Genomic DNA, 23,050 nt, shown 5'->3' on the forward strand with positions numbered 1-23,050 from the left:
ACTGTGAGGTAGATTGGGCTGAGAGGCTGTGCCTGGCCCAAAGTCACCCAGTGGTTGAGTGGGGATTAGACCACACTGGGGATTAGACCACACTACACCACACTGGCTCTCACCTAGCTTTTTTCTGATTATAGCCAATGCAGGGAAGCCTTTGCCACAAAATTATATTAAGGTCTCATGGCTGCTCTTTTGCACACAATCACTCAAATAGTGAGGAATACCTTTGGAGAAGACCAGGGTTGCAGAACCTCAGGCTTGGGTCCAAATCCAGCCCTCTTTAGGTCCCCAGAAGGTCCCCACACCCCCTTCCCTTGGCCCCAGCGCCCCTTTCCCCCAACCACTGATCATTTGCTGGTTTCCCGGATTTTGTGCAGTTATCAATGCAATATTAAAACAACAATAAAATCAAGCATCACGATGAAATTTAGAACCAATAAAGAAGAACTATTCAGCTAGCTAAAAGTATATAATCAATTTTAAAAGCCTGGGTAAATAAAAAAAGCATTCTAAAAGGTTGAAATGCTTCTCCTAAGGTTTGTAAACTGCCCAGAGAGCTTCAGCTATGGGGCGGTATATAAATTTAATAAATAAATAAATAGTTATTAACAGTAAGAGCTTTAAGCTAAAATATGCTGACATTTTTGGCCCTGCCCCTTTTTTTGCCTTTGGCCCCTCCACCACTGCAATGTGGCCCCCAAGAGCTTTCCGAAATTGAATTTGGCCCTCTGGCTGAAAGAGGTTCAACACCACTGGCATAGACCCACTTTCTCCAAATCCCTAACAGAGTTTGTGCATCACTTCGCAACAACTGCCATCTTATTCTCAGGCTTACCTCTGCAATTCCAAATGCCTGAGTAGACTTTAAAAAGAAAGAAAGGGGGAAAAAACAAATATCTCAATATTCACGGCACAGCACATGAAGCACAAATAGCCAGTGCTCATCCCTGCTTTCGAGTACTCCAAAACATGGCAAGGCCTGTAAGTTTGCAAGGGCAAAAATAAAATAACAGCACTAGAAACACTGATAAAACTAAAGCCAAAGTTTAGTTTAGCAGAACTGTTAGCAAAGATTGGCTGCAGCCTTCAAGCAAACAGTTCTATTATTTATTGAACTATTTCATTTCTATATCACCCAATAGCCGAAGTTCTCTGGGTGGTTAGGCCTATGGCTAACCTCGTCTCATAAGGAACAGGCTTGGCTAAGCTCACCAGTAGCCTTGCTTAGCAAAACAGAAAGAGCAGGTTGTTCATACCGGCACAGGATCTTCCTTTTCCATGGTAGGAAGATGTTCTGTGGTCTCAGATGGTGCTTGCTCTTCTGTAGGTGCTTTAGCAAGGGCAGTCTGGCTGAGAGGGTCTTCAGAGGCCTGACTGTCTTTCAGCTGAACCTGCAAATATATTTTTAAGGAACCGTGATGAGAAATTCTCTGTTTCCAGTGGAAAGCATGATTTGGCTCAACCAAACTTCATAGAGAGGACTTGAACAAGACCAAAGAAATCTTTACCATCTTATTATTAGGGGGTGAGACACCCTTCTCTTCTTTTTAAAACCAAAAATTGACAGCTTGAAGTCACCAGTGCATAAAATGCTGACTTGCGCCACTTGTTAAGGAATCCTCTTTTTGATCCAGGTGATTGAAACAATTACTGTCTAGTCACTAATATCACCTTTTGGGCTAAGGTGTTCAAGAGGGTGGTGGTGGATCAATCCAGCTGGTTTGGGATGAAGTGGATTATCTAGATCCATTTCAATCTAGGTTCTGGGCTGGGTTTGGCACCAAAACAGCCCTTGGCCACCCTGTTGGGAAAGAGACAGGGGGACTGCAACCATTTGCTTCTCCATGACCTCTTGGAAGGCTTTTGATACCATCAAATATGGTATCTCGCTGAACTAGCTTTGTGTGTTACATGCACAGAGTATGGTGCAGGATCTGTTTCAGAAAACAACAGTGAGGGAGTTGTGTTAAACCAAATGACATTGTTAATGGATTTTAACCTGTTTTTCAGGATATCTATCCTCCTATCTATCCTCCCATCATACAAATAATAATATACGAAAAATCCAAGTTATTAAAATCACAACAAACTAATTCACATTAAAAATAGCAGCAAAAGATAAAACACACCATAGAATCACCCAAATGCAAACTGGAATAATTAAAAAAGTCTTTAGGGCTCTCAGAAGGCCAAACAAGAGGGAGCTATATGATTTTTTTCCAGGCAGGTTATTCCAAAGATATGGGTATATCCAAGAAAAGACCCTGATCGTGGTACCCATCAACCAAACTGTTCTCATCAGTGTATCAGAGAGCAAGCCCTCACATGACAATCTTATGAAGCAACATTAAAGCAAGCAGTGGTCTGAGTGCGTGCAGACTGACTGCTCACAAAAAACAGCCATCCCTGTCCACCCAGAATCAGGGGTTCAAGGTCAAAGGGTGAAAATTCTAGGTGGACTTCAGTCCCAGCACCTCTTGTAATACAGGAATGACTGGGGAAGCAACAGCCTTGGAAGGCAGTGTTTGTGGAGGAGTAGCTAGTCAATCCCACCATATCCTCTACCAAAAAGAATGAGAGAGGACACCTCCGTTTGTACTAGGCTCAATTTCTACCTCTTCCTTTGACAGTGTAAGATCCTCCAGAGTTACAGGTGACGATGGAGCCACCGCTAGAGTAAGGCATGACTCTCTGTGATCACCTTCAGTCTCAGGACTAGCTCCCAGCCCAACCTACAGAGATTGTTGAGGGAAAGAGGTTAGATTTCATTTCATTTACACTTAGTTAAAGTTGCTGCTGGAACTAATTTATCAATAATGTAGGAGGATGTAACGAACAATTTTATACAACCATTAAACAACTCTGGCCTAATCTACACCAAGCAGGATATAGAACTATGGAAGTGGTATGAAAGCGGTATATAAAAGGCAGGAGCCACACTCCTGCTTTATAGTGGTATTGAAGTGCACTGACAACTGTTGGGGCCCACTGACATGTACCATTTACCGCTTTCATACTGCTATATCCTGCTTGGTGTGGCTCCTGCCTTTTATATGCCAGTTTCATACTGCTTTCATAGTGCAATATCCTGCTTGGTGTAGGTTAGGCAACAGCTGCTGATTGCCTTGGGAGGGGAGTGATTAAGACTGGGAAAAAAGTAAGGCAATGACAGCTCACCATTCAACGACAACCCACTCAACCCATACTTAACACGTACTCTGGCTTGTCGTTGTGTGCAAACCAGGCCATTGATGACATGATACTATTTTCTTCCAAGTGTGGCATAAAAGACTTCTTGAAGGCCAGGGACAAAGGGTCTCTTTCTTTTCAGAAAGAATATCCATATTTTGAAGGAAATGAAAGATATCCCCTTGTTGAGACTAGTCTGTTTATGGGTGGGTTTTTTCAATGCTATGCAGGGCTTTGGTCTTGCAACTATGAAGAGCGTCTGAAGGCAACTGTCAGCTTGATATCAAAGGTTGCCAGACTTCATTTCTGCTTCATCTTCAGAAAAATGTTTCTATTATCTTTGTGGCTTCTTCTAATGAGCCGTCTTTTGTTTCGTCAAATTAATGCCAACAAACCTCACCGCTTTTCCCAAGCACTCACCCTTTGAAATCACAACTCACCTTCCCACTCCTTTCCTTTTTGTCAGCTTTCAACCAACACCGTTCTTTCAATATATTACAACCAAAACCCTTCTTTCAATACATAATACAAACTCCTCTGCCTCGGTTTCCATCTCTTAAAAATGGATGATAAGGAGGGATTCTCTGAGCCCCACTCCATATGACTTCTCCATTCTTACTAGAACAGAAAGAAATTGGGGGGAGGGGTCCCTGGCAGTAGAACTGCAGCTGTGTACCTGGCCTTCCATCACCAGCCAGTGTCTGACTCTAGGAGGCAGTCCTCTTGCTGGCTTTCCAGAAATCTTATCCAAAGAATAGGTTATCAGTGCAAGTCAAAAGAGTGGAGAAGCCTACTCTAGGAACACCGCAGCTATCAGTAGTTGAATTCTGTCGAACAGCTACAGCTGCCTAGCTAAGCCAAAAGAGAGAAGGCAGGAGATCAGTAGGAGAGCACATGCTTTGCGTGCAGAAAGTTTCAGGTTCAGTCACTGGCATCTCTGGGTAGTGCTGCAAAAGACTCCTGTCTGAAACCCTGGGAAGCTGCCGCCAGTCAACGACACGACTGCCCACTGTGTGGTTATCCAGACCCAGAAAAGTTTACCTGGCCACTAAACATGCAGTTATTTTGGCATCAAGCAACCCCCTTTATATTTTCCTAAGCCTTTCCCTTTTTCTTAGCTTTAAGGTTTTTTTACTCTGAGCCTGTTTTTATTCCGTTATACTTTTATTGCCATTTTTCATGCTACTGAATTTGAAATGGTTTTATTTCTTCTTGCCAGCTGCCCTGAACTCTTATTAGGATGACGTATAAACAGGCATATTTTCTCACCTCTTCACTACTGTGTCAAGACAAGCTGTACTCTCTGAAATTCCCTCTTCTACTACACAGCTATTAGAAATCCATGAATTTGGTCCTAAGCCGACCAACATTAAAACTTAGACTCCATTTAAAGCTGCAGGAAAATAGGTGTTTTATACTGCTGCAACAGCTAGATCACATGGTGATAAACACAAGAACACATTTCAAGCACTTGTATCTAAGTTTCCATCCAGTTCGTGCATGAAACTTTGTTCTGTGAGCAACATGGTAAAATGGCTCTTTTAAGTGCTGCACTATTCTTATGGACTTGACAAGCCACAGTACTCCCAACATCCTATCATAGACTGAGAGCTCACCATGTTCCTCATAGACCACGTTGTTGTCAGATAGCTTAACCTTCTTCCATAATTACCTTGGGTGGATCAGTTTTGTTCACCAAAGCTGCAGAATCCTTCTTGCCTTGTTTAGCCTTCTTGGATGCTGTTGATTGTGCTTTCACCTTTTCAGAATCATGTTCCTTTTTATTTTGCTGCAGCAGAGGAATAGAAAAATGGGTCTAAGTGTTGCCTACTCTTGTTTGGTCCAACAGGGTTCCTGTGCATTTAACAGCTGCCTAAGATACAGAATTTACCAGGGGAAGTTTTTTGCAGCATGGTCATGAAGTGATGGGAAATGCTTCTCTTGCTAATTTTTCATATTAGGCAGCTGTTAAAGCAAGGGAGGGCAATTTGTATCCTTCCAGATGTTGTTGGACTGCAGCCCTTGCCATTGCCTATGCTGGCTAGGGCTGATGGCAGCTGTAGTCCAACAAGCTGCTGACCCCTCTGCGACGTAACAAACCTTTACACTAAGCCTGTCACATAAACTCTGCTCAGGCTAAGCACCACTACTTGAAAACCTGAGAGAGGGTTAATTAAAACTTTTCCCTTAGCTACGAGGAAACTATCGTGGTAATGGTTTACCCAAAAATTTAGCAGAGTGCGAATAGCAGCAGCAGCGTGGAGCTGGAAATGGTTTCAGCTTGGAGTTAAGAACAAAAAAGAAGCACTCACGGTCTTTGGTCAGTAAGAAACTTTACTGACACTAAATAAATTACTTACAGAATAAATGGTCATATATACAGTCCTTTCACCAACAGTACAGCAATCACAACGTAGCAGTGAAGATAATATCTTAGCAGTGAAGATAATGTCTTAGCAGTAAAGATAATGTCTTAGCAGTAAGAAGCCTTACAACATGGACTTCTTAAATACACTTTTCTCCTTGGCCCAATTAACCAATAGTCTCTTTATCATGTACTTCTCGTACCGCACGTAGGCCAGGGAAGAATCTGCTTCATACTGGACTTCTCCTGGCAGAGACAATCTGGCCAAGGACATCTTTTTAACTCTTTAGAGTCCTTTTCCTTCTGTGGGTAAAAACCTAACCCCAACAGAAACAGGTTTAATACAGGATCTGCTCTAAATATACTGCGGGTATAATATGGGGTGGGTGTTTAATAACTGTAGGGCAGGTAAATAATGCTAAGCTGACACGTGGTATTTGGTAACTAATAAAATAATACTAAGTTTATTGTTATTTAAAAACTTTAAATAAAAATATAATAATCTTGCTTAATCTAAACTCTCTACTCACTAACTACTTCTCTCTCTTTACTCTAATCTTAAATCTGCAGAACCTAAACTATTCTTACTTTACAAATAAAAACCACAAGAAAACAAAACTTAAAACCACTCTCCAACTAACTCTCAACACATTCTTTATATACTTTTCTTCCCCCCATTACATCATAAACCACACTCAGGCCTTTTTAGACCTACCTGCAAATCCGTGTGGGAGGAGGGGTGATCTTGCGTTGTAACTAACGTGAGATCCCGCCCTCGTCTTGACATCAGGCGAGGTGACTCTAGTAGAGAGCCATCACGCCCGCCATTTTGTTTTGTTGTTTTAAGGGGCCGCAGCGCAGGAGCGCTGCGGCGTCAAAAAGTAAGGTGTGGTTGTTGTTGTATTTTAAAAAAAACACTTTACCGATCCCCACCTGGCCCTGATCTCTCCCCCACCCGGCCCCGATTTCCCCACCCTGGCTTCAATCTCCCACCCCCCCAATCTCCCCACCCCCGGTTCCAAACTCTCTCCCCCTCTGATCTCTCCCGCTGCCCAGATGGGCCCAGCGCTCCTGTGGAGCGCTGCGCCCCATCCGCAGCTTCTCCCGGCTACTAGCAAGTAATTGCGGTAGCCAGGAAAAGCGGCAGAACGGGCTACACGCTCTCGGGCTCAGCCCAAGACCATGGGAAATACTGGGCCAAAAGCGGTGCCCGTTATCTCGAGCCAAGGGAGGGTTACCCCTGCCTGAGCCTGGGATCCCCTGTGCGTCAACTGGATGCACAGGGGCGAGCCCGGGGTTTACCCTGGGCTAAACCGTGGTCTAGCAAAGGCCTCAGTCAGTTCTAACATTCCTTACTTACTAGACATACTAATCTGGATATATACAATATATACAATATAATCAATTGTAGAGTAACACTACACCATCCCGTTAAAGGTAGAGAAAAACTGCTGAATAATATAATTAGCAAACCTATAACTGGATCTTACAGTGGGATATCAAAAGGAGACAAACTGGTAGATTCTGCCTATGTTACTCACTGTTGCTTCAACCACACAAAAGTGCCCACATTGGACCCCTTGATCTCTGCCACATGCATAGGAGATACCCTCCCTGCAAGAACTATTTATTTATTTATTTATTACATTTTTATACCGCCCAATAGCCGAAGCTCTCTGGGCGGTTCACTAGGTAGCGCTGGTACATCCCTTACCGTTGAATCAATGGAACAGGAGGACTTCTGGAAACCACCTCTTTCTGCAAATTAAAAAAAAAAAACATACTCGAATGAAATGCAATGAAGGCCATTCCCCCACATTCCTTGAGCTGGAGGACAGTTTTGCTTTGTTACTCCTTTCAGAGCAAGAGGACAAATATGGGTGTTTTGGTTACAGACAGATTACTTTATTCTAAAGATCAGGCGTAGAGGAGAGGCTCCCTCCAAATCAACAGTCTCTTTAAAATTATACTCCTAAACCCCTGCTATTTGTTTTGGCCACGGGCCTGGAGCTTCGGAGTTTATTTATATATTTATAGTATTTCTATATTGCTTTTTCCATTTGATGGCAAGCTTTTTCTTTAATTAAATTTTATTGTAAATTTTCAATACAAAATAACACTAAAAAAGAAACACTATTTTTTACAGAAATTTAAATATATAAGTACCAATACACACATATGCAATGTACGTATAAGGACTTCAATCCATTACATTATAGGAGGTGAGCGTTTATCCTTCCAATGTTGTAATATCAGTCTTTCAGCTGTCAGAACAGGCACAAAGAATCCATTTGCACTGACCATGTGTTAACTTCCAGGAAGCAGGTAGATCATTTAAAAGGACATGTACATCAGTAAATACTAAACAGTGTTCCAATACAAAGTTTCTATCTGTATAATAACCTCATAAGAACGTAAGAAGTGCCGTGCTGGATCAGACCAAGGGTCCATCTAGTCCAGCACTCTGTTCACACAGTGGCCAACCAGCCGTCGGCCAGGGACCAACAAAGCAGGACATGGTGCCTCCCAAAAAGAGGCAGCTATTGATCATTGCCAAAATATATGGTTAACAGCAGCATTAAGATGTATTACAACTCCAGCAATTATCTGATTTACACAAACTCTTATTAAAAAGACATTGTGGTGTCTAATAGACACGAATCAAAAGTTTTTGCTGATGGCAAGCTTTTAATTTTAGCCAGGGTTCCCGAGATCTCTGCTCCAAAATGTTTTAAGAAATAATAAAGGAGAGTGCTTTTGAGCATCTGATATGTGTGTGTGCCTTATCACTAAGTAATTACAAAGCTGTCTCTACCAAATATCTGGGAATGGGACCTCTAAACAGATTTGATTACCAGAACCTCTTTTTAATTAGCCACCATTGGCTCCAACGGAAGATCCTGGAACGGAGGGGAGTTCAGTGAGCCAAATGAGTCAGCCTAGTGGGGTTATCCTATAACAAGGGAGGCTAGTTCCTATTAAAAGCCAGCTTTTTATACTACAAGTAACACATTTCCCATAAACAGGTACTACTGAAACACAGAACCCAAATCAAACCAGATAATGACCTGGATCCAGAAACAGGCTACCTCCAGATGAGATGTGGAGGGCACCGCAGGGGGCTCAGGGGGGAGGAGAGGAAATGGGAAATCCTGTTCCTCAAGCAGGAGCCTTCCATGTGTGACAGTCCGGTTCTGGATCCACCCCAATGTGGATCTTTTACCACATTATTACAGATATATATATATTGGTTACTCTTCTATTTGGTGTTGCCTTTTACACCATTCTTCTAACCTAAACCCCAACCTTTTGAGAAGCTTCTTTTAGATCCTCTGTAAGGACGCCCACGTTTCTCACGGAAATAGGGACGCTTCCCATGGGAATATCCTCGGGGCCTGCCACGGCCTTGGAAGATGTAGTTGTTGCCATCATATGCCCTGCAGAGACACAAACATACATAGCCTTCTGTGTAACCTGCTTTCATTGTCATTAATATCCACCTAGTCTCAAACTAGGGTTGTGGTCAGGCCACCCGAGAGACAGGTTCTACTCAGTGTAGCCAAAAGTGCTCAATGGTTTTCCTCCCACAAATTCAACCATCATCCCAATACTGTACTAGTAATTACTACCGCTTCCCATTTTTCACACAAGTTTGTGTCCAATCTTTCATTGCCAGGTCCAATATACAGCACTGCCCTCAAATGCTTTATCCTGGTTGTGCTTTTATATTGTATTTTATATTATATTTTTATACTGTTTGTTTTATACTCTGAATGATTTTAGTTTTTGTGAACCACTCAGGGAGCTTTGGCTATTGGGCGGTATAAAAATACAGTTGTGGTGGAACCGCTCGGCTTGACTCAGCGATTCCCCAGCCAGGAAAGGGGGGTCTGGCTCAGCCAGCCCAGACACACGCCCCTTCACTGCTGCTTGTTAACCCTTTGAAGTCTAGGTTCTCAAGGAAACAATACCACTCGGGAGATAGGGACCAAAACACTTTTATTCTTTACACAAACACACTTCCACAAGGGTCCACACATTAAGGCAAACACATAAGAGGTTTGGGGGGAAAACACGGACAAAGGAATAACACACTCAGGACAGCAGGGACTAATACCTCACCCCTTTTCCACACTCAAACCAATTGGATTCACACTCACTCCCCACTAACCACCCACCAGCCGTAACTCCAGCAAGGTCCCTTGCCCACTTGTACCCAAACCTAATCTAAAACATAACAAACACTTAACACTACGGCTCAACTTCTTTGTTGCTCATTTCGACTCGGTTTCACACCACTCGAACTAACTCTTTCCCTCAGCGGCCACGTGGGGCTTCCGCCATCCAGCCGGCCCGGCCTGGATGCTCCTACTCACCATGCACTCACCGGACTCCTAACACCCATAGGAAAGAGACCCTTGGGTGCCCAAGCTTTTTATCTCTTTCTGGGACCCCCTTGTCACCAGACCCACCCTGACCAATAGAAACCCCATAGCAACCCACACCCCACCCGAAGGGAGGGGAAATGCTCCCAGACATTGTACAGCTGCAACTTGTTACTCTCCCTCCCCCCCCCCCCCCCGGTACCAGCCTGGGGAGGCGTTATCAGATGCCAGGCATTTCTTCTTGCCTTGGCATTTTACTTGCTACTCCCTTTTCAGACACAAAGAAACCCCTCTCCCCCTCCCCGGGATGAAGCAAAGATGATCCCTTGACTGAACCCCTCCATTCCTGGGAGAATTAACCAACTAGATTAGGCCTCCTTCCTTGCTACATAATGGTACCCAAAGGCATGTTTTCTGGGCTAACACTATCATCAAAGTCTAAAAGAAAGGTGACATCAATATTGTAAGGACACAAAACTCCATATAAGAACCTGTGTGTTGGTCACTGATAATAGGACAGAAGAACAGAGGTAGTTCCATGCAATACCTCACTTTTAAAAAATAGCTATTACTTTAAAAGGTGACAAAAAATACTTGGGTTGGTGTGGGTGAAGACCGTTTTTTCAGACAGTTAAAGCTACACACGTGCAATATTCACCTGCAGTAAATAAGTTCTGCCAATTTTTGCATTCTTTTTTAAGTTTATCTGTGAAACGCTGTTTAACCAGAGGCGACACCTGCACAAAAGAAATGTGCGTGCAAACTATAGGAAGTGAAGCATCTCTCAAACCACTTTCAACTTTTCAATACTATTGTCTATTTGCAGCCTGTGTTGTGTTGATTTGGAGGGAATCTTTTATGTTAATAAGATGAATTCCTGCAGTGAAATAAACTGCACCAACCAATTCTCATGTGGCAGTAATATTGTGTTTCACAAGTGAGTTAGCTGATTATTTTCACATATACACAAAGTGCTCTAGTAATATAATCTTTTCTTTAATTGGTAATATGTGTATTTGTATGGGGTGTTTTTGTTTTTCATTTTACTAACTGAATGCCCTCAACATGAATGTTTGTAATGTATTCTGCAGACATTTCATTTGGAGGTGAGGTGGATAAAGTAAACTTATACAAGATAAAAATGTTTAAACAAAGAGTGGAAAGAAAGATCAGGCTCTACGGTTATATCTCTGAGAGATTTCTAGTACATTCTGTCTCCAAGCAGATTAATAATGGCAAATTAAAAAATCAGGCCTTGTGCTAATTACTGGTTTCTCAGCTCTAGTGTCAGCTCACTCATACAATATGAGTACTAATGGGTTGCCTTTAACCAAGTTTTTGGGCAGCTCTGGAGGCCAGTTTTATTTATTATTATTATTATTATTATTATTATTATTATATTATTATTTATTTATATAGCACCATCAATGTACATGGTGCTGTACAGAGTAAAACAGTAAATAGCAAGACTCAGCCGCATAGGCTTACAATCTAATAAAATCATAGTAAAACAATAAGGAGGGGAAGAGAATGCAAACAGGCACAGGGTAGGGTAAGCAGGCACAGGGTAGGGTAAAACTAACAGTATAAAGTCTGCACAACATCAAGTTTTAAAAGCTTTAGGAAAAAGAAAAGTTTTTAGTTGAGCTTTAAAAGCTGCGATTGAAGTTGTAGTTCTCAAATGTTCTGGAAGAGCGTTCCAGGCGTAAGGGGCAGCAGAAGAAAATGGATGGAGCCGAGCAAGGGAAGTAGAGGCCCTTGGGCAGGCGAGAAACATGGCATCAAAGGAGCGAAGAGCACGAGCGGGGCAATAGTGTGAGATGAGAGAGGAGAGATAGGCAGGAGCTAGACCGTGAAAAGCTTTGAAGGTTAACAGGAGAAGTTTATATTGGATTCTGAAGTGAATTGGAAGCCAATGAAGAGATTTCAGAAGCAGAGTAACATGGTCAGAGCGGCGAGCCAAGAAGATGATCTTTGCGGCAGAGTGGTGAACAGAAACCAACGGACTGATGTGAGAAGAAGGAAGGCCAGAGAGAAGAAGGTTGCAGTAGTCCAACCGTGAAATAACCAGTGCATGAACAAGCGTCTTGGCGGAAGAGACAGACAAAAATGATCGAATCCTGGCAATATTATACAGGGAAAATCGACAAGATTTAGCTACTGCCTCAATATGAGGAATAAAGGAGAGCGAGGAGTCAAATATAAAGCCAAGGCTACGAGCTTCCTTGACCGGAGTAAGCGTAACATCATTGACAGTAAGAGAGAATGAGAGATGAGGAGAAGGTTTAGGAGGAAAAACGAGCAATTCAGTCTTTGCCATATTGAGTTTCAAACGACGATGAAGCAGCCAAGCTGAGATATCTGAAAGACATGCCGAGATACGATCGTGAACATCAGGAGAAAGTTCTGGAGATGACAGATATAGTTGTGTATCATCGGCGTACAGATGATATTGGAGGCCATGACATTGAATAAGCTTGCCCAAGGGCAACATGTATAAGGAAAAGTCCTGACATGAAGTAATCAAATGTAGAGTTGCAATGATATATTCAGGTTTGCCCAGTGTATATGGCCATAGCTAGACGAAGCGATATCCCGGGGCGATCCCCAGGATCGTCCCTGTGTGTCCGCATGACACACAGGGGATCCCAGGAGCAGGGAGGGATGATCCCTCCCTTTCCCCAGGATATCACCCTACCCTTCCAGCCCACTTTTTCTGCGGTCTTGGGTTGATCCTGAGACTGCAGAACATGTGGGAGGGCGTCACGGTTTGTCACGGCTCCTCGCGGTTACTCGCGAGGAGCCAGGAACCGTGCACGGGGCGCAGAGTTCCTCAGGAGCTCTGCATCCATCAGAGGTGGGGGGTGGGGGGAGCGGGGGAAAATATTTAAAATAAAAAAACCTGACCTTTTGCGCACAAGCGCTCTTCTCCTTTAACCCCCCCCCCCCAAAAATGGCGGGCACGATGTCCTCTCCCTCCAAGGTCGTCACGTGCCACGGGTGAACAGAGGGGGAGATCTCGCGATAACAAGATCCCAAGATCCTCACCCCTCCATCGCGCTAGACCTCTAGGTCTAGCTGAGGCCCAAGACTCATGGAATACAGTGAATAACTCTGTCTCCTGGCTCCAGTTAGTGGACCTTAGTGGTTTAGCAGAAAAAAGAGAAAAAACCAAGAAGATTTGGTATTCCCAAAGTCTGTGTACCGTTACTTTAAATTAACAAGAGAGGGGGAAGCCCTCCCCAGGTACAAAAACACACACATTGGTGTATGTTAAGTGCCCCAGGTGAAGCTTATCAACCCTTAATTGTCTGACAAATGAATTAATATGACCATGCTGGAACCTAACAAGGTGGAAGGGGGGGGGGGGGGGAGAAACCCAGGTTGCTTATCTATAACTGAGTGATCACCTGTGCAGTCACCCATATGGATTCTGCACCTATGCAGACATTTTTTGGTAAATGTTCTAAAGCTAGGCTAGCACTTTGGTAGACTGCAATGTACATGTAAAAGATGTGTGTGGCTCCTGTGCTCCTGCTCAGTTCCTAATGGACTGCATTTAGCAATTATAGAAGCAGACTTTGAGGAAAAGGGGATTTACTAACATCTGCATGTTTTAGTTTTTTAGCCTTTTTTTAGCCTTTTAGTTTTTGTAGCTCCATTCTTCTCATTCAAAAGTCACCTTGAAAATAAGGTGGGAGATATATAATATAAATAACGTCTAAAAATCACCTACCTCTGTTGCTCAGGATAGCACTGGTCCCAGTGTGGAGGTGGCCTGTCTGGAGAACAGTTGCCCCACTCATTCCAACCATGCTCTCTCCAAAAGTTTTCATCTGGCATATGCTAGGCAATGAAAAACATGTTCCAGACTGTTATTACATCATAATCCACATTTTGACTGACAGGTCAAGAATTACTATAGAAATAACAATGGAGAACATGAATCACTAGTACTGAGAACTGGCTCAGCATCCTGCCAGATGTGCACTGCTGGCTGCCCAGCAAAGTAGTTGTTTGATCATCCCAACATTTGCTCAGCTCATTGATCACTAGGCAATATGGTTTGTTCAAAGTCTGACTTACGCATCAGGAAATCTTTTTTAAATTGCTATCTGGGAAACCTCCCAAGGGCCTCATCCGGCCCGAACAGCTGGTATGGCCAGAGCCCAAGTGAGTACGGCTGCCCCACTCTCTCACACACCATTCACACAATGCCCGCACCAACACCATGCATACACACAGCCTATATATGCACAAACACACCCTCTTCCCAGGTGATCCATATTCCTTCTCTCAGCACTAAACGGGTAATCTAATCCGGAGATAAGTCTTTTTTCTTTTCTTTTTTACTTTTTCCTTGGTAAGAGTCACTGTGGTGTGGTGGTTTAAATGTTGGACTGATACTTGGGAGAATCAGGTTGTTAACGAAAAAATAAACCATAGATTAAGCACTGGGTTGTTTTACCTCAAACAGCCCAGCAGTCCAGGTTCATCTGTCATGGTCACAATCTGTGATTGCCCTAATCAAAGATTTTTTTTTACAGAAAGCAGACATAGCTCATGCATGGCACACAGCTCCATAGATATGCAAAATTTATGGATAGATTTATTAGTCAACAATATAAGGCAATAGCTTTTATGTTGGCTGCAAGAATATTATATACAAAAAGTAGAGGGGACAAATAACACACACACACACGACAAGGAGGAGATACATTTGTTTAAAAAAATGGCATTGCATTATTAATTTTTGTAGATGTAAGGCAATATATCCAAATATTCAGTGTTGTTTTTCCAATAACTTGAGTTTTTTATACAATTTATGGATATATAAAGAAAAATTCTTTATCAGTAACTTTGGGTTTTGCATAAGAAACACATAATGCTTATATAAGTGAGTGACTATGGACATACCTCACTGAAGTGATTTAGGCCCTTTCTACACTGTTGTTTTTTCCCAGGGAAACAACCCCAAGGAAACCCCAGGAAAACAGGGTTTTCCCGGATTTTTTGTGGTCCCGGGACCATCCTGGGACTGCAGGAGATGTGTGTCCTCCTGCCCCTGCTTCATCCCGCCTCCTCATGAGTAAATGTGAGGAGGCAGGAAACGGGCATGGAGCTCTTCGAGTGCTCTGTGTCCATGGGGGTGGCAGGGGTGCAGGGTCGTTGTTGTTGATGTTTAAAAAAAACAACTTACATTTTTGTTGGAGCGCAATTACACTCATCTCCCACTTTTTTTCCTTTTTTTTTAAGGTGGGTGCACTATCCCTCCTTCCTCCCAGGATGGCACGCGCACATATGGATCTAGGGGGAGAATCTCGCGAGAACCTTCCTCCTCCCTCCCAGAAGGCCAGGAGGTGTAGAAAGGGCCTTAGAGAAGGGATGTCTTATTGACTGATATATATAATATGTATCGTAAAACACTTAAATTTATTTTATGTGGTGTTTAATAAATAAAATAAATAATTAAATTGTAGTATATATTGTACTACTTCTTATCGTGGATTAATGTTCAGGATAATTCTACTAGCAGAACAACAATTAAAAAATTAAAAATGCATTTTTTAAAAAAACAATCACCACCAAATACAATCTCTTAAGGAAGTTAAATAACTAAAGATTTGATGAGTCACAGAGAATCCCAGAATGCACACCATTTTTCGGACCAGCCATGCAGGTGGGTGGCAATGTTTGAATTTGTTATATGATGCTCAATTAATCACTTAAATAAGAAATGTATTAAGACATGCTGCTAGGAGAATCCGGTGTTGTTGTTTGGTTATTAATAGCATAGATGTTGATGTTTGTGCACAAAATTAAGCTATGCAACTCCTGAAACTGAAAATCTGAACAGACCAGTTACTAAGTTGGGACTAGGCCAATGACTGGGAACAGAAATTCTACCAGCATGACAATACTGCACAAAGAGATTCAACTCTTGAGTAGTTCAGAAATAAATTACTAAATAATAGTAATACTAAGAAAAATGAAGTTTTTCATTACAAAGGTCTCCACAGGATGAGATGGCATGGGTCTGACTATGTGTCATGCCTCTGCTGCAGGAATCCTCCTCAGAGACAGAGCCCCCAGAAACCAGGGAGACACCACTTCAAGTACTGGCACCAGACCAGGAGGAGCCTGGGTCTTCGGGGGAGATGGCTCCAGGGCCTTCCCTGATAGGGGAGGGGACTCTACCTGGAGAAGAGGCTGAGCAACCCCCTGACCCCCAGGAATGTTGTCGCTTCAAGCAACAAGCCAGTAGGCCTCCTGTAAGAAGGAGTGCTTGGTTGCAAAAATGGTCTCCTCGGGGGGGGGGGGGGGGGAAGCAACTCCTTCTGAGTAGGGCTTTGGCCAGAGAGCTCTGATGGACAGCAGCTGAGCCTGGGTGGGGCTCAGCAGGCTTTGTGAATAAAAGCCAGCAGTGTGAGCTTGTTGGTGGCTGGAAACAATGTCTTGTCAGTTTCTCTTGTCCCTGGGTTGCTGTGCTATGACCTTGGACCTCTGCTACTGGGTTAGGTATGTATTGGACTACTTAACTGTGCTTGACCCTTTGCCTGTTTGACCACTCCTGCTTTGCCTGACTCTATATATTGGACTGCTTGCCTGTGCCTTGACCCTGTGTCTGTTATCTGCACTACTTCTGCATTTGCCTGAACTTAAAGCTTGTTGTTGTTGTTGTTATTATTATTATTATTATTATTATTATTATTATTATTATTTATATAGCACCATCAATGTACATGGTGCTGTACAGATAACACAGTAAATAGCAGGACCCTGCCGCGTAGGCTTACAATCTAATAAGTTGTAGTAAACAATAAAGAGGGAAGGAGAATGCGAACAGGCACAGGGAAGTGTAAACAGGCACCGGGTAGGGTGAAGCTAAACAGTATAGACTCAGAACAAACTCAATACTTGAAGGCTATAGGGAAAAGAAAAGTTTTTAGCTGTGTTTTAAAAGCAGTGATTGAGTTTGTAGTTCTCAAGTGTTCTGGAAGAGCGTTCCAGGCGTAAGGGGCAGCAGAAGAAAAAGGACGAAGCCGAGTAAGGGAAGTGGAGGTCCTTGGGCAGGCGAGAAGCATGGCATCAGAGGAGCGGAGAGCACGAGCGGGGCGATAGTGTGAGATGAGAGAGGAGAGATAGGCAGGAGCTAGACCGTGAAAAGCTTTGAAGGTTAACAGGAGAAGTTTATATTGGATTCTGAAGTGAATTGGAAGCCAATGAAGAGATTTCAGAAGCAGAGTAACATGGTCAGAGCGGCGAGCCAAGAAGATGATCTTTGCGGCAGAGTGGTGAACAGAAACCAACAGACTGATGTGAGAAGAAGGAAGGCCAGAGAGAAGAAGGTTGCAGTAGTCCAACCGTGAAATAACAAGTGCATGAACAAGCGTCTTGGCGGAAGAGACAGACAAAAATGATCGAATCCTGGCAATATTATACAGGAAAAATCGACAAGATTTAGCTACTGCCTCAATATGAGGAATAAAGGAGAGCGAGGAGTCAAATATAAAGCCAAGGCTACGAGCTTCCTTGACCGGAGTAAGCGCAACATCATTGACAGTAAGAGAGAATGAGAGATGAGGAGAAGGTTTAGGAGGAAAAACGAGCAATTCAGTCTTTGCCATATTGAGTTTCAAACGACGATGAAGCAGCCAAGCTGAGATATCTGAAAGACATGCCGAGATACGATCGTGAACATCAGGAGAAAGTTCTGGAGATGACAGATATAGTTGTGTATCATCGGCGTACAGATGATATTGGAGGCCATGACATTGAATAAGCTTGCCCAAGGGCAACATGTATAAGGAAAAGTCCTGACATGAAGTAATCAAATGTAGAGTTGCAATGATATATTCAGGTTTGCCCAGTGTATATGGCCATAGCTAGACGAAGGTTGCAGTAGTCCAACCGAGAGATAACCAGTGCGTGAACGAGAGTCTTGGCAGAAGAGACAGACAAAAATGGTCGAATCCTGGCAATATTATACAGGAAGAAACGACAGGATTTAGCTACTGCCTCGATGTGAGGAGTAAAGGAGAGCGAGGAGTCAAATATAGAACATAGGTCTGGGGCATTACTTGGCTTCTGGTCAGCTGTAGCCAGCGCAGGAAACTATGAGAGGATGAACAGTCTTGCAGAAGCCTGTCAGTTTACAGGAAAAAGGAAGGATTAAATCACCTGCTCAGGCAGTGCTAAAGATATAAACTGACTACAACATTCAACACTGAATTGAAGCCAATGACATAGCAGGAAAAAGAAGTGTAAAAATGCAAGCTATAGATAAGGGTTGAGCAAACATTGCTGACAAGGACAAGAAATATATGTTGCTTGTGTCCCGATACACTGTACATACATTTTGCTGAACTTTAGGCTCTAAGGCAAATTAAGCTATTTTGTTGAACTGATGTGGTAGAACAGATTAAAGAATGGTTTGCAGCAGGGCACAGTCATATTGGGAAAGTATAGGGACAACACTGGATGAAAGATGGGTAAGGGCCACACGTGGGGAAGTATAACACAGTCTCACCCCTTACCACCCTCTTTGGCATGGGAATGACTCTGTGTGCCTTCTCTGCCATTTTAATTATGCCCCCAAGAACCACCATACAGGTGTATGACAGGCTGTCATGAGCATGACTGTGCTGGGGCAACTCTCCTTGTGCACCATTTCTTCCAACACAATTGCAGCAGCAATGGTGACATGGGTGTGTGTGTTAGCAGCAGAAGCAGGTTGAACACCCACAGCAGTGTGCACAAAATGATCAATGGCCACATGCAACCTGTGGATTGCTCATATGTGACCCAAAGGCAAATTCATGTGCACTTGCCACCATACAACCAGGAAAGAGGAAGTACCATGCTCCAACAGTAGCATTTGCACTTATGCCTATAGCTAATACTAACTTCACTGGGGCATGAAGTGGCCAAGTTTGCCGACAACTCCAAATTATTTAAGGTTGTTAAAACACAAAGGGATCTCTCCAAGCTGGGAGGGTGGGCGGGCATCCAAATAGCAGATGAGGTTCAATGTAAGCAAGTGTAAGGTGATGCACATTGGGGCAAAAAAACCCAACTTCAAGTATAACCTAATGGGATCTGAGCTGGCGGTGACCGAACAAGAAAGAGATCTTGGGATTGTGGTGGACAGCTCCATGAAAATGTCCACCCAGTGTGCAGCCGCTGTAAAGAAGGCAAACTCCATGTTAGGCATTATAAGAAAAGGAATTGAGCATAAAACGGCCAGTATCATACTGCCCTTATACAAATCTATGGTGCAACCACACTTAGAATACTGTGTACAGTTCTGGTCACCACACCTAAGAAAGGATATTATAGAGCTGGAAAAAGTGCAGAAAAGGGCAACTAAAATGATTAAAGGGCTGGAGCATCTCCCCTATGAGAGAATACATCAACTGGGATTGTTTAGCTTGGAAAAAAGGAGGCTGAGGGGAGACATGATAGAGGTGTACAAAATTATGCATGGTATGGAGAATGTGGATAAGGAGACATTTTTCCCCCTCTCTCAAAATACTAGAACCCGGTGTCATACCCCTCCCCTTTAGCCTTGCCCATGTCTCCCAATCACCAATCAGTGGGTTGTTTCCTGGCTTTTGTGCAGTTTCTTCTCTATTCTAAAAGGCTGACATTCCTCTCCTAAAGCTTACGTTAGTAGCAGTAAGAGCTTTAAGCAATGGTATACCAGCATTTTGTCCCTGGCCCTTTTGCCATTGGTCCCCTGCCTACCACTGGAAAGTGGCCCTTGGCTGGTAAGAGGTTCTCCACCCCTGCTCTCCACCACCACCCTCCACTCTAGTTAACATCCTGCTCATCTCTCCCCTTGACTACGCCCACCTTCTGTTCGCTCTCTCACCTCAGTTTCCTCACTAATGCTAAACAAATAATTCACTTCTTGTCGATCTGAACAAGTCCTGGGGCTGGAGCAACTCCCTTAAGAGGAAATGTTGCATTTGATATACTCTTTCTTTCCCCCACTCTTTTTTGTGGCTCTCCCACCCCCTTTCTTGGGTTGCATTTTATTGTTGGTGTAGTTCACATTTTTATTTTTAAACTGAGGAATGTTTACGAAGTTTGAGGCTGTTTAGCTTGGGGAAATAGTGAGTATGATGGAGGTGTATACCATTAGGCATGGTGAAGAGAAAGTGAGAAGTTTCTGTCCCACTTTTATAATACTAGAATCCAGGATCATCCAATGAAGGTGAATGGTAGGAGATCCAGAACAGATAAAAGGAAGTATTTCCTCACACAGCACATGGTTGAACAACAGAAGCTGCTGACCAAGATGTAGTGATGGCCGCCAATCCAGATGACTTTTACCTCCACATTCACAGGCAATAAGCCTCTAAATACCACATAAGCAGGAGGCCTGTGGACTTTGAAAAGGCCACTGTGAGAACAAAATGCTGAACTAGATAAGCCATTGGTCTGATCAAGCATGATTCTTCTTATGTTCTATAATCATCCCTTCACAGTGTTCCAAATTTCTATAGTAAGTCTTCTTGTAAGCAATACACAATAGTATTCTTATTCAAATCAAGGTATTACTATATTCCTATTTTCCTTTTCCCAAATACAGTCAAGACAAAAACAATCAAACAAATGCAAGTCAATGTAGGACATCCTGAAGACTGTGGCCAGAAATTGTTGTAACACCAACAAGTCTTGAGGAACGGAACCAGGTGCCAACATGTTCGGCTTCTCTTGATTTAAGCAGCAAAAGTGCTGTTCCGCTAGTTTCCATAGTCCGTTATATAGTGTGATTATGTCATTCTTTTCTTTCCGTGTGTTTGGAGATTGCAAATCAGTTGTCCATTACACTCAATAATTGTACACATGATTCAATGCAAGTTTTTCACAGTTTCTGAAGGAATTTAGGATAGTAATAATAATACCAATTTAGATTGCGCTCTATACCAGAGCACATTCTAATTAACCAAAACATACAAAACACAGCAATATAAACAAAAATCAATAAATACACATTAGATAAACCGCTAACCAAAAATTAAACTAATTCACAATCAATTAAGAAAAAACAATTTAAAACTCAAAACCAATTTGATTGTTCCTCACTCCATACACCAACACTCAAATCCGATTCAAACAAATAGGTTTTTAGGCCTCGTCTGAAAATTGGACTGGGAGCTTTGACCACATTAGCCTGCGCTTTGTCCACTCGTCCAAATTCTCCTAAGAGGATATTGCCATACAACCACCTCCGTCAAATAAATATAGCCAGTGGTACATAAATGTATTTAATAATAATAACAACAATGGTTGTCAGCATATCATGCACAATTCTTTGGGTTGCTGAAGTTAATAGCATGTCAACAGTTTTAAGTAGTCTTTTTCTTAAATTTGAACAATGTAAGGGAATGTATTATCTTTAAGTTTTTACAAGTATTCCAAGAAAAATATCTACATAATAGAACATATAAATCACAATAATAGAGCAATCCTATGATCCCTGGAGAGCATCTCTTTGGGCAGTGGACTACGCAATCCAGTCCTTCCCTCCCACAGGCCCCCTGCAGTCGCTGAGGAAAAAATCTGTGCCTGCTTTCCTAAATCGCAAAAGTGGTCTTGGATGACTCTGAAGAGGTCAAAAAGGAGGTGCCCTGGTGGGCAGGGAGGGGAGAGGAGAGGCCTGGCTATGAAAACTCCTTTGGCTTCTCCAGCCCAACCCTCCAGTGTGCCTGCTCTAGACAGGCTCAAACGCCTAGGAGGACAGAGAAACAAAAATCACCACCATTGTTCTTCCTGCCCTGCCAGCAGCAGCCCAGGAGGACACAGGATAGTCAGAAGCCTCAGAGATTGGTGGATTCTGTCTACTGGGTATCAACCTGATAAGGTTGCACCTTAACCATACTTTAATTTCTCCCTCAAATATTTCTGGTCAAGTTCTTGTGGTGTACTGGGACAAAGATATTAACATGGAATGCTTTTTCTTAGCTTTGTTGTTTACTAAATGTAAGTAAAATAAATGTGCTAAATTAGAGTAAATTCTAGGGCATCCAAAAAATTTCCAGTGTAAACGCAAACATTTCCAATGCAAATGGCCCTGTGCAAATTAGCTTAATTTTCATAGGATTTTTTTTCCAATTCAAACTTCTTCAGAAAACCCACATCATCACCACAGAGTGAACTCCAACATGGGCTCTAGCCTGTATTTGGTTGGGTCCATCATGAATTTTCCACTATTTATGCCCTAGCCATTGTCCCATAGATTTTGCCCTCTATTTCTCAGAAAACCAACGAACTAGACAAGCAATACAGATTTGGAAAGGGTTCCTATTACAGAGAGTGACTTAAGCATCAGTGCCTAGGTAAAGAGGCTTGTGAATGTGCAGACTATTTTAACAACTTAACATTTGTATAACTTCAGAAAGCTTTCACAGAGTTAAGGCTAAATATGGTGGATGCTACCTATAGAGATGAGAGACTCAGGGGCATCCCAATAAATGATGGTTCTTGTATTCGGGGTTGTCCTGAGCCAGAGGACCTTGTCCATTATATTTTGCACTGTCCCCTATACAATGACCCAAGGGAACGATTTGTGACACCCCTAATTGAAAACTGTTCTTGCCAAAGCCCACTGGAAGTGATTTTTTACCTACTAGTGGATATGGATAAATATGTAACCTGGCGTGTAGCTCTGTTTGCCACAGCTACCAAAAAGGTCAGAAAGAAATACATAGAGATAGCCATCAGTTGTAAAGGAGATGGTTGCATTTAACAATATCTGATTTTCATCATATCAGTTATTGATCATCTATGACACACTATTTTATACTTTTAAAATTTGTATATCATGTGTTATATGCATTATGTTTAACTTCTGTAAAACATAATGCATATATTCTATATTTGTCTGTGATTATACTATCATTGTTGTTGTTGTTTGTTTTATGCAAAGGTCATTGGCCAAAAGCAATAAACTTGACTGACTGGCATCAGTACCTAGGTCCCCCAAAGACATCAGAAAACCATAAGCCTCCAAGAAAAGATGATCTTAATAGGCCGACCATCCCAGCAGAAGTTAGGTAGTAAGGGGAGACATGATAGAGGTGCACAAAATCATACATGGTGTGGA

The 23,050-nt window shown here is 42.7% G+C and overlaps 1 protein-coding gene across 2 annotated transcripts in view; it reads right to left on the bottom strand.

Annotated features, from left to right (window-relative positions):
- The window catches only part of LOC134409143 (serine/arginine repetitive matrix protein 2-like), a 50,916-nt gene that overhangs the window by 21,533 nt on the left and 6,333 nt on the right, over positions 1-23,050 (bottom strand). The window contains exons 3-8 of one of the 2 annotated variants that reach the window (XM_063141729.1): positions 13,673-13,782; positions 8,858-8,988; positions 7,266-7,309; positions 4,859-4,975; positions 2,613-2,729; positions 1,254-1,388 (exon numbers count right to left, since the gene is read on the bottom strand). In XM_063141729.1, the coding sequence (XP_062997799.1) occupies positions 1,254-1,388; positions 2,613-2,729; positions 4,859-4,975; positions 7,266-7,309; positions 8,858-8,988; positions 13,673-13,782 (654 nt within the window). The remainder of the gene's footprint in view (positions 1-1,253; positions 1,389-2,612; positions 2,730-4,858; positions 4,976-7,265; positions 7,310-8,857; positions 8,989-13,672; positions 13,783-23,050) is intronic. The other variant, XM_063141738.1, reaches the window with a different exon arrangement.

The sequence above is a fragment of the Elgaria multicarinata genome, chromosome 1 (genome assembly GCF_023053635.1).
Source record: "Elgaria multicarinata webbii isolate HBS135686 ecotype San Diego chromosome 1, rElgMul1.1.pri, whole genome shotgun sequence".
NCBI lineage: Eukaryota > Metazoa > Chordata > Lepidosauria > Squamata > Anguidae > Elgaria > Elgaria multicarinata.